Genomic DNA, 12,510 nt, shown 5'->3' with positions numbered 1-12,510 from the left:
AAAATATTATGTTTATATCTCTAAATATTTTTTTTAAAGCTATAAAATGTATCTGGAAATTAAGTCTTAAATGTTTCACAACTCCGGGCAAAAATCCACTTGGGATTAAATAAACTGAAAACAATTCCTGGATTTATTCTATAAAAAAAAAATCTCTTTATTAACTTAAAATCATTTTCAAATGTTCAATTCGAAATATTATGTTTATATCTCGAAATATTTTTTAAAGCTATAAGATATCTCTAGAAATTAGGTCTTAAATGTTTCATAACTCCTGGCAAAAATTCACTTGGGATTAAATAAACTGAAAACAAATCCTAGATTTATTCTATAAAAAAAAAGAAAATCTCTTTATTAAATTAAAAGCATTTTCTAATGTTCAATTTGAAATATGATGTTTATATCTCTCAATCTTTTTTTAAAGTTATAAGATGTCTCTGTAAATTAAGTGTTAAAGGTTTCATAAATCCTGGCAAAAATCCACTTGGGATTAAATAAACTGAAAACAAATCCTGGATTTATTCTATTAAAAAAAAAAATCTCATTATTAACTTTAAAAGCATTTTCTAATGTTCAATTCAAAATATGTTTATATCTCTAAATCTTTTTTTAAAGCTATAAAGATGTCCCTGGAAATTAAGTCTTAAATGTTTCATAACTCCTGGCAAAAATCCATTTAGGATTAAACTGAAAACAAATACTGGATTTGATGCATTCTTGAAAAATTTGATACGTAGCATAATCAAATTTGACACAGCAACTTTTTAAAAACGATTTTAACATAATTACAATTTTCCATAATTTTAACATTTTAAACAATTTTAAAATAACAACAAAAAGGCAATTTTGTAAATCCTTATACCAGGAAATGGGCTCATTGGGTTTTAAGGTTTTGTAAGTAATTGTTGCACTTTTCCCCTGAGATACTTCCAAATTGGCGATGGAAGGTTTCTCTAAAATAACATTAAAATAAAACTTCAGATTTTTTATCTTTTTTTTTTTCTTATGGTAGAGTTTTCTGGGGATGCACAAAATTCAAATTTTATGATCTGTCAGGCCACTAAATATTTATTCTATAAAAAAAATCTCTTTATTAACAAAAAAGCATTTTCAATTGTTCAATTCGAAATATTATGTTTATATCTCTAAATCTTTTTTAAAAGCTATAAAATGTATCAGGGAATTAAGTCTTAAATGTTTCATAACTCCTGGCAAAAATCCACTTGGAATTAAATAAACTGAAAACAATTCCTGGATTTATTCTATAAAAAAAAAAACATCTCTTTATTAAAAAAAAAGAATTTTCAAATTTTCAATTCGAAATGTTATGTTTATCTCTAAATCTTTTTTTAAAGCTATAAGATGTCTCTGGAAATTAAGTCTTAAAGGTTTCATAATTCCTGGCAAAAATCCCTTTGGGATTAAATAAACTGAAAACAAATCCTGGATTTGATGCATTCTTGAAAATGTTGATACGTAGCATAATCAAATTTGACACAGCAACTTTTTAAAAACTATTTTAACATAATTACAAATTTCCATAATTTTAAAATTTTAAACAATTTTAAAATAATAAAAAGTCAATTTTGTAAATCTGGATATTTGGAAACAACAGTTAGCTGTAGAATAACATTAAAATAAAACATTTTTTTTTTTTGTATAAAGCAGAATTTTTTGGGATGCACCAAATTCATAGTTTTAGGAAAGATTGGGGCACTAAATCTTTATAAAAATAATTATCAAAATGTAAATTCTAAATAAGATATTTTTATCTTTACATCCTTTTTTCTGAAGTCATAAGATGTTTCTGGAAAATTAAACCTTAGCTGTTTCATTTCTCCTGGCAAAAATCCACTTTGGGATAAAGGAGTTGAAAAAAATTCCTGGATTTGACGCATTCCTAAAAATTTTGGCAAATTTGACAAAGTTATTTTTTTTAAGTTACAGTGCATTGCAAAAGTATTCGGCCCCCTTGAACTTTTCGACCTTTTGCCACATTTCAGGCTTCAAACATAAAGATATAAAACTGTAATTTTTTGTGAAGAATTAACAACAAGTGGGACACAATCATGAAGTGGAACGAAATTTATTGGATATTTCAAACTTCGTTAACAAATAAAAAACTGAAAAATTGGGCGTGCAAAATTATTCAGCCCCTTTACTTTCAGTGCAGCAAACTCTCTCCAGAAGTTCAGTGAGGATCTCTGAATGATCCAATGTTGACCTAAATGACTAATGATGATAAATAGAATCCACCTGTGTGTAATCAAGTCTCCGTATAAATGCACCTGCACTGTCATAGTCTCAGAGGTCCGTTTAAAGCGCAGAGAGCATCATGAAGAACAAGGAACACACCAGGCAGGTCCGAGATACTGTTGTGGAGAAGATTAAAGCCGGATTTGGATACAAAAAGATTTCCCAAGCTTTAAACATCCCAAGGAGCACTGTGCAAGATATAATATTGAAATGGAAGGAGTATCAGACCATTGCAAATCTATGAAGACCTAGCCGTCCCTCTAAACTTTCAGCTCATACAAGGAGAAGACTGATCAGAGATGCAGCCAAGAGGCCCATGATCACTCTGGATGAACTGCAGAGATCTACAGCTGAGGTGGGAGACTCTGTCCATAGGACAACAATCAGTCGTATACTGCACAAATCTGGCCTTTATGGAAGAGTGGCAAGAAGAAAGACATTTCTTAAAGATATCCATAAAAAGTGTTGTTTAAAGTTTGCCACAAGCCACCTGGGAGACACACCAAACATGTGGAAGAAGGTGCTCTGGTGAGATGAAACCAAAATCGAACTTTTTGGCAACAATGCAAAACGTTATGTTTGGCGTGAAAGCAACACAGCTCATCACCCTGAACACACCATCCCCACTGTCAAACATGGTGGTGGCAGCATCATGGTTTGGGCCTGCTTTTCTTCAGCAGGGACAGGGAAGATGGTTAAAATTGATGGGAAGATGGATGGAGCCAAATACAGGACCATTCTGGAAGAAAACCTGATGGAGTCTGCAAAAGACCTGAGACTGGGATGGAGATTTGTCTTCCAACAAGACAATGATCCAAAACATAAAGCAAAATCTACAATGGAATGGTTCACAAATAAACATATCCAGGTGTTAGAATGGCCAAGTCAAAGTCCAGACCTGAATCCAATCGAGAATCTGTGGAAAGAACTGAAAACTGCTGTTCACAAACGCTCTCCATCCAACCTCACTGAGCTCGAGCTGTTTTGCAAGGAGGAATGGGCAAACATTTCAGTCTCTCGATGTGCAAAACTGATAGAGACATACCCCAAGCGACTTACAGCTGTAATTGCAGCAAAAGGTGGCGCTACAAAGTATTAACTTAAGGGGGCTGAATAATTTTGCACGCCCAATTTTTCAGTTTTTTATTTGTTAAAAAAGTTTGAAATATCCAATAAATTTCGTTCCACTTCATGATTGTGTCCCACTTGTTGATTCTTCACAAAAAATTACAGTTTTATATCTTTATATTTGAAGCCTGAAATGTGGCAAAAGGTTGAAAAGTGCAAGGGGGCCGAATACTTTTGCAAGGCACTGTATTTTGTAAATTTAGATATTTGTAAACAACAGTTAGCGATATTAAATATTTAAATACAATTACATTTAAAACAATTATGTTTTTCAAAGCACAATTGGTGATATTGATTTTTAATTAGAATTTAAACTTTCGCTCATCCTCTATTAAATTGATCTAGACCATGCATTCCCCTACTGTTACCTTTCACTAAAAGTTTTACAGATGTTTTTTGATCCCCAGCTTCAAATGTGACCATGCCAGAATCCTTGACCCCCAGCTGGCTTAGCGACAGTGTGTGATAGCCCCCTGGAAGTGATTGAACTTCATTGACTTTGTTGGTATGTAACGGGGTTTTGTCCAGGAACCAGTGCACTTTCCCATAGTTTGCTGGTGAGATTCTACATTTAAAAGTTGCAGTTTCCCCTTCATATACTTCAACATCTTCCAGATCTTCTACTATGAGAACTTTTTGGCCTAAAATGAATACAGAAGGTGAGAAAACCGAGATCCGGCATGAGAAAGTCTGAGAGACCGATGAATTTTGGCAAACTGGATATTCTTCAGAACTCTTCATTATTCTTACTGAAAAGCTTTGATGTCCTCCTCAGTTGGTGTGAGTGCATACAACAAAATCAATACAACAATACAACACAATACAACAAGACAGCCGGCCCGGACAAAGACATTTACGCGACAACATGAATTTTTTAAATGTTGCTCTAGTGAGAATAGGCAAGCTAGTAAAATTGAAATCACGAGTCTCGGGAAAAAGCAGATCTTGACGTACAGACTATATATCTGGAGTAATCAACCTGGGCCAAGGAAAGGGCTAAGGAGTGTAGCGTGAGCATGTAAGGTGGGACGGGTCTAACCTTGAAGGCAGGAGTCAGTAGATAAGTAGAAAGAAGCTGCTGTTGGCTGATTCCAAAAGGTTGACTTTGGACAGCCATTCTAGAAAGTTCTGAGCATGTAAGGTGGGAAGTTCTGAGCATGTAAGGTGGGAAGGGTATCAGCAGAGCTAGAAAGTCCTGATTGTCACCCTCTTTCATTTAATACTTTTGCAGAGTTTAGTGGTCATGGCCTCCAGACAGGTAGGGGGTTTTTGGTGTTAAAGGTAAAGGGTGGCACATCTTCAAGGTCTAACCTTGAAGGCAGGAGTCAGGAGATAAGTAGAAAGAAGCTGCTCTTGGCTGATTCCATGAGGTTGACTTTGGACAGCCATTCTAGAATGTTCTGCAGAGCTAGAAAGTCCTGATTGTCCACCCTCTTTCATTTAATACTTTTGCAGAGGTTAGTGGTCATGGCCTCCAGACAGGTAGGGGGTCTTTGGTGTTAAAGGTAAAGGGTGGCACATCTTCAAGGTCTAACCTTGAAGGCAGGAGTCAGTAGATAAGTAGAAAGAAGCTGCTCTTGGCTGATTCCATGAGGTTGACTTTGGACAGCCATTCTAGAATGTTCTGCAGAGCTAGAAAGTCCTAATTGTCCACCCTCTTTCATTTAATACTTTTGCAAATGTTAGTGGTCATGGCCTCCAGACAGGTAGGGGGTCTTTAGTGTTAAAGGTAAAGGGTGGCACATCTTCAAGGTCTAACCTTGAAGGCAGGAGTCAGTAGATAAGTAGAAAGAAGCTGCTCTTGGCTGATTCCATGAGGTTGACTTTGGACAGCCATTCTAGAATGTTCTGCAGAGCTAGAAAGTCCTGATTGTCCACCCTCTTTCATTTAATACTTTTGCAGAGGTTAGTGGTCATGGCCTCCAGACAGGTAGGGGGTCTTTGGTGTTAAAGGTAAAGGGTGGCACATATTCAAGGTCTAACCTTGAAGGCAGGAGTCAGTAGATAAGTAGAAAGAAGCTGCTCTTGGCTGATTCCATGAGGTTGACTTTGGACCGCCATTCTAGAATGTTCTGCAGAGCTAGAAAGTCCTGATTGTCCACCCTCTTTCATTTAATACTTTTGCAAATGTTAGTGGTCATGGCCTCCAGACAGGTAGGGGGTCTTTAGTGTTAAAGGTAAAGGGTGGCACATCTTCAAGGTCTAACCTTGAAGGCAGGAGTCAGTAGATAAGTAGAAAGAAGCTGCTCTTGGCTGATTCCATGAGGTTGACTTTGGACAGCCATTCTAGAATGTTCTGCAGAGCTAGAAAGTCCTGATTGTCCACCCTCTTTCATTTAATACTTTTGAAGAGGTTAGTGGTCATGGCCTCCAGACAGGTAGGGGGTCTTTGGTGGTAAAGGTAAAGGGTGGCACCTCTGATGGTATGAAGCCCTCTTAGTCTGATGATGGTCTCGGTCCTTTTGGGGGCTCAGTTTCCAGGAAACTTCATGTGTATTAGTTATATAATAATAATTTAATATAAGATTATTTAATTTAACATAGAGTACTACCTAGTCTTTTAAATGTACCATAAATACACACAGAATTACAAACCATACACGTACTCAATATAACAAATTAGTAAACATTTAAAAAAATTGATAAGTTAATAGTCCGTATCCACGTCTTTTCTTCTCAATTTAGTGAATAATGGTGCAGTCTTATTAGCAAGGCTTTTTTTCAGCTGGAACTTGGTGGAACTCAGTTCCACCACCTCTGGCTCAGGCCCTCTGCTTCCTGCTCACCGCTATCACTTGTAAACACAAAAGTCCGGCTTTTGTGTTTAAAAATGACAGTTTGTCTCCCAACGACTCCCACAGATATGATCTCCTAAACAGCTCCCACTGAGTGCAAGATGGGGACAAGGGAGATGCGTGAATGGGGTGCAGTGCAGTTACCGACACCTTCACTGGATGATCTCCCTGCAAGTGAGAGAGGCGGAGTGTGCAAGGAGGAACTAGAATCGGCTGGGTGCTTTGACCTAATACAGCAACAAAAGTAAGACATGTGGAAGATGGTGGAGCTTTTAAGGAAGAGGGGAGAAGATAGGAACAGTGTGTGTGTGTGTGTGTGTGGGGGGGGGGGGGGTTGCATACAGGTATAAGAGATAAAGAGGGGTGAAAGTGGGATGTGGATGGGGGATACAGAGGTAGGTAGCTGTAGAAGACGGTTGAACTCTTCGCTCTGTGTGTAGCCCACCCCTGAACTCTGCGTGTAAACCCCCCCCCAAAAAAACCCTCTGCACTCTGTATGTAGTGCACTCCTGGTATTTAATGTCCCTTAAGGACCCTCCCGCTGTTACTGAAATTTGACCACGCTCACTTTTTGATGTGTTTTGAAGGGAGTGTGTGTGTGTGGGGGGGGGTCTTGGTTGGGTTCTGCTACCTTCTTTCTAAGAAAAAGAGCCCTGCTTATTAGTGATGTGCTCTATTTCTTATTAGAGAACAGCACCAATTTGAGGATGCCCAGGAGGAGGGGCAAAACGCGTCAGCTAATAGCCATTGGTGACATCATATCCGGCCGGTGGAACGCATGGTAGAGTGCATGCTTTATATAGATGTGTTACACACAGAGTGATATATTTCAAGTATTTCTTGCTTTTAATTTTTATGATTATGGCTTACAGCTAGTGACACCCCAAAACTCAGTATCTCAGAATATTTGAATATTACATAAGAACAATAAAACAAAGGATTTTTATTACAGAAATGTTGGCTTACTGAAAAGTCTGTCCATGTACAGTATAGTATGCACTCAATATTTGGTCGGGGCTCCTTTTGCATGAATTACTACATCAATTCGGTGTGGCATGGAGGCGATCAGCCTGTGGCACTGCTGAGGTGTTATGGAAGCCCAGGTATTTTTTGATAGTGGCCTTCAGCTTGTTTACATTGTTGGGTCTGGTGTCTCTCATCTTCCTCTTGACAATACCCCACAGATTCTCTATAGGGTTTAGGTTAGGCAAGTTTTCTGGCCAATCAAGCACATTGATACCATGATCATGTGACCAGGTATTGGTAGTTTTGGCAGTGTGGGCGGTGCCAAGTCCTGCTGGAAAATGAAATCAGAATCTCCATAAAGCTGGTGAGCAGAGGGAAGCATTAAGAGCTCTAGAATTTCCCTGTAGAGGGCTGCTCTGACTTTGGACTTGATAAAACACAGTGGACCAACACCAGCAGATGACACGGCTCCCCAAATCATCACTGACTGTGTAAAATGTTGCATTTTATTTTGAAACCAAGGTCCCAGAGTCTGGAGGAGGAGTGGAGAGGCACAGAATCCAAGTTGCATGAGGTTCAGTGTGAAGTATCCACAGTCAGTGGGGAGCCGTGTCATCTGCTGGTGTTGGTCCACTGTGTTTTATCAAGTCCAAAATTAGTGCAGCCCTCGACAAGATTACCTAGAGCACTTAATGCTTCCCTCTGCTGACCAGCTTTATGGAGATGCTGATTTCATTTTCCAGGAGGACTTGGCACCGCCCTCACTGCTAAAACTACCAATACCTGGTCACATGATCATGGGATCACTGTGCTTGATTGTCCAGCAACCTTGCCTGACCTAAACCCCATAGAGAACCTGTAGGGTATTGTCAAGAGAAAAATGAGAGACACCAGACCCAACAATGCAGACGAGCTGAAGGCCGCTATCAAAGCAACCTGGGCTTCCATAACACCTCAGCAGTGCCACAGGCACAGAGCCCCAGAACGAGAGCCACGCCGCTCCGCTTTATATATATATTTATATATATTTAAATATATATATATATATTTATTATTTCAGGTACTTATATAGCGCCGTCAATTTACGTATACATTGTACATTCACATCAGTCCCTACCCTCAAGGAGCTTACAATCTAAGGTCCCTAACTCACATTCACACATACACATAGTAGGGCCAATTTAGACAGGAGCCAATTAACCTCCCAGCATGTCTTTGGATTGTAAGCTCAAATGAGCAGGGCCCTCTGATTCCTACTGTATTTAAGTATATTGTAGTTGTACTGTCTACCCTCAGATTGTAAAGCGCTGCGTAAACTCTTGGCGCTATAAAAATCTTGTATAATAATATAAATACTAGTCAGTACCAGTGTGAAAAAGATGTACCGTATTTTTCGCCGTATAAGACGCACTTTTTCTTCCCCAAAACTGGGGGGGAAAAGTTGGTGCGTCTTATACGGCAAATACACATTTTGCCTGCTGCCTGCTGAGTCCTGACTTCGCAATGGGGGCGGTGCCGGTGCGTGCGTCAGTCACGCACCGTCACCGCCCGATCTCCTTCCCGCCGGACCGAGAGAGCCTCCGTCAAAGTAAACAAAAGAGAACGAGAGGAGCAGCGCCGTGGACGGTTCCAGGAATCCCGCCGCCGTCAAAAGAAGAGGACGAGAGGAGCAGCACCGTGGACGTCTCGCAGGCAGCCCAGGAGAGCAGGTAAGTGATTGAAGCTGACCTGTGCCATGCCTGTACCACCACCTGTGCCATTCCTAAAGCACCACCTGTGCCATGCCTAAAGCACCACCTGTGCCATGCCTAAAGCACCATATGTGCCATGCCTGTACCACCACCTGTGCCATGCCTAAAGCACCACCTGTGTCATGCCTGTACCACCACCTGTGCCATGCATAAAGCACCACCTGTGCCATGCCTGTACCACCACCTGTGCCATGCCTAAAGCACCACCTGTGCCATGCCTAAAGCACCACCTGTGCCATGCCTATACCCTCAACTGTGCCATGCCTATACCCTCACCTGTTGATATAAAATATTTTACTGCAGTATTTGGTTCAGAATCTTTTTTTTCTAGATTTTCCTCCTTTAAAATTGGGTGCGTCTTATATGCCGGTGCGTCTTATACGGCGAAAAATACGGTATTTGCTTTGGAAGAATAAATCACCTCTAACATTGGGTGTCCTACGTGTGTGGATATTGCTGAGTTGTAAAAAACGATTAGTTTATCTGTTTACATTTTAGAATGGGGTGCCTTGAGATTGTGCAGAATTTTAAAGGGCGCCCTGACTGAACAAAGGTTGGGAAACACTGGTTTAGAGACATTGCTCAAAAAACATTATCACTACACTCCAAGAAAAAAATATACATGCCCTCCCGAAACTCAAGTTCACCAAAATTATGAAATTTGTTACTGGAAAATAAAGTGGCGAATGCAGTTGTTTGACCTGTTATAACATAAGAGACCTCAGCAGTTTCAGCTGCTGTGACAACACATGCCTTGCTACCATTATTGTTGGTAGTTACCGATGGCGCATCATGACAATCAGGAGTGGCAGGTCCATAAGGGGCTCCGCCCCTTCCAGTTTACATGCAGGGTTGCGTGCGGGGTGCCGGAGATGGTTTCTATGTGAGTTTTTTTAGGCACATGATTAGAGCCCGAGGCTCTAATTGGCTTGAAAAAGGTTGGGCTCGGGGCGCAGTACCCACTTGTGACACTAGCAAATCTATAATCGCTATTGGTTTCCAGCTTCTCCTCCCGGCCAATCGTGACAGGAGATGGATCTAAAGAAGACTGGGTTGGCCTAGAAGAGATGCTGGGGAAGCCATGGTGCTGCGACTCTGGAGGGGTGAGTGCGGACCTGGGGGGGGGGGGGGGTTTGTTTGCCCCCCCCCCAAAAAAAGTTTAGCACCAGCCACCACTGATGACAATGTAGTTTCAAGGGCATCCTACAAGTCTTACAAAAAAAATTATCTTTTTACATTGCTGAAAAACTACACCTGGCTCAAACATCTTCGGATATATGAAGAAGAAGCTTTCCGCTCCTGGTGGTATTAGGGACTGCATACGGGTTGCGAGTGCCAACTTGCTTATTTCTGTTCCTCCACATCACTCCAGCGCTCCAGTGCCAATTAGAAGAAGCTGCACTTCCACCTGGTCTTTTTCTTTATATCTAAAAACCTTTATTGTAACCTGGACATATTCACAGTTAAAGTGGTTGTAACCCTTAAAAAAAAAAAAAGAGACCCTGTTCCTTTATAGTAGACTAAACAGCACCGTGCTTGTGCTGTCTAATCTGTCCTTCTCTAAGCTGTAAAAAAAACCTGGTTGATCCTGCCTATTCCTCTGTCCCCCTTATTGTGCTGACCATGGTAACCATGGCTGCTGATCCCTGATTACCGTGGTTAGTTTACGTGCCTCCATCATCCCACTGCTCTCCTCTCTCCCCCTCTCTCCCTGCTTCTCAGCTCCTGTGTGTGTGAGCCGTCTCCCCCCTCCTGCCACTATTAGTAGCTGGCAGTAAAGGTAAAGAAATATTACTGCCAGCCCCTCTGTTCTATCAGTCCCTCTGTTCTATCAATCCATCCTAAACTGTGTAAATGTTTGTATAATACAATGCCTGTAAATACCTTATCTTACATTGTTTATGGCCGGCCATGTGACCTCCAGCCACTCTCTCTGATCTAAGGGCTACAGGGGGAGGGGCTGAGCGGCCAATACAGGGGGATCTCAGCCCCTCCCGCTCTAGCCTTTAGATAAGGGGAGGAGAGAGCTGAAAGTCACATGAACCGGCCATAAAAGATCTGAGATAAGATATTTACAGGCATTGTTTCATACCAGGGGTGTCAAACTCAATTTCATCGCAGGCCGAATCAGCATTATGGTCGCCCTCAGAGGGCCGGTTCTGTCTGTAGACCACCACTATCATAAATCAAGAGCCCCCACCCTCCCTTACATCACAGTGCATCCCCTTTACCATGTGCTGGGAAGAAGATGGAGGCAGAGCTAGGAAGCAGCAACTGCAGGGACTGCAAGAGGGTTGGAGTCAGCTGCCAGAGTCTGCCGAATGCTGAGACCAATGGAGGTGGAGCGGAGGGGGTGCTGCGGCTGCACAGAGAGGTGCAGGATCTGTAGGAGGAGTGGTGTCCTCCTCTCTGCTGCCAACTGTGGAGTTGGGGGGGGGTGTTCCTCTTTGAAGTTCCAGGGGGAAGCACAGGATCTAGGAAGAGGAGTTCTGTCCTCTCTGCTGCCGTATGCTGAGACAAGGTGGGGGAAGAGATGAGGGAGATGCAGCAGCTGCAGGGGGAAGCACAGGATCTGGCAGAGGAGTTTTGTCCTCTCTGCTGCTGTCTGCTGAGACAAGGTGGGGGCAGAGATGAGGTAGATGCAGCAGCTGCAGGAGAGGTGCAAGGGCCAAATGGCCTGGAGGGCAGGATTCAGCCCATGGGCCTTGTGTTTGACACCTGTGTTTTATACAATCATTTACACCTTGTATTTTGATAGAATAGAGGGACTGGCAGTAATATTTCATTAACACTTTAAATTGTAGTATGTTGCTCTCTTTCAGACTGTGCTTCTACTACCTCAACGTTCTTCACCCCAAAAGGGGCTTAATCATAATGGTTTATGATTAAGGCCTTTGAGAGGAAACACATAAAATAGGGGAAGGGTGTGGAAGAGAGCAAAGTGCTGCAATTTCACTTTGTGAAGGTACAATCAAGTTTTATTGATACAAAGAAAAAGTAGAAGCATGGCTTCTTTTGTTTGTCAATGGCTCAGGCATCAATCATACTGAACCATTGTAATTTTGTAGGCCTCCTGACGTATTTTGGTTCTTATTTTACACAGCAAAAGATGATGTTTCATAAAAGAATAGTATGTATGGGCTAGTCATACCTTTCACAGTGAGAGAGGCCTTAGTCTGGGCATCCCCAATGTCACATATGTAGGTGTCACTGTCACTCTTCTCCAAGTCGTTCACAGTCAGGCTGAGGACGTTGCCCTTTTGAGTCATCTCAAATTTCTTAGACGCCTTCAGTTCAGAGATTCCTTTCCTCCATTTTACGGTGGCAGCATTTTTCTCAGTCTCACAGATAAATATGGCCTCCTCCCCTTCCTCAGCCTTGACATCAGAAATCTCTTTGGTGAATCGATTGGGTTTTTCTGTTAGACAGCAAATCAAAATTAATCCAAATGAAAAGGAACAGAGGAACCGCACTCTTATATCATAAAATACATATCACTTTCTGGAATGAACACAGAGCGCCTGTGATCCTTCTATTTAGGAACACAGGTCTCTGTGTTGATTCCAAAAGTCCCTCCCCCTCACAGTTAGAAAACACCCCCTAGGCTCACACTT

General features: G+C 41.4%; 1 protein-coding gene across 1 annotated transcript in view; it reads right to left on the bottom strand.

Annotated features, from left to right (window-relative positions):
* OBSCN (obscurin, cytoskeletal calmodulin and titin-interacting RhoGEF) overlaps positions 1–12,510 on the bottom strand; it is a 740,285-nt gene that overhangs the window by 532,766 nt on the left and 195,009 nt on the right. Inside the window, exon 35 of the mRNA XM_082257722.1 lies at positions 12,048–12,314. Within this exon, the coding sequence (XP_082113848.1) occupies positions 12,048–12,314 (267 nt within the window). The remainder of the gene's footprint in view (positions 1–12,047; positions 12,315–12,510) is intronic.

Source organism: Pelophylax lessonae, assembly GCF_965119305.1.
Source record: "Pelophylax lessonae genome assembly, chromosome: 5".
Taxonomy (NCBI): domain Eukaryota; kingdom Metazoa; phylum Chordata; class Amphibia; order Anura; family Ranidae; genus Pelophylax; species Pelophylax lessonae.
Note: the sequence above shows the minus strand (reverse complement) of the source record. Positions and strands in the feature narration are given on the sequence as shown.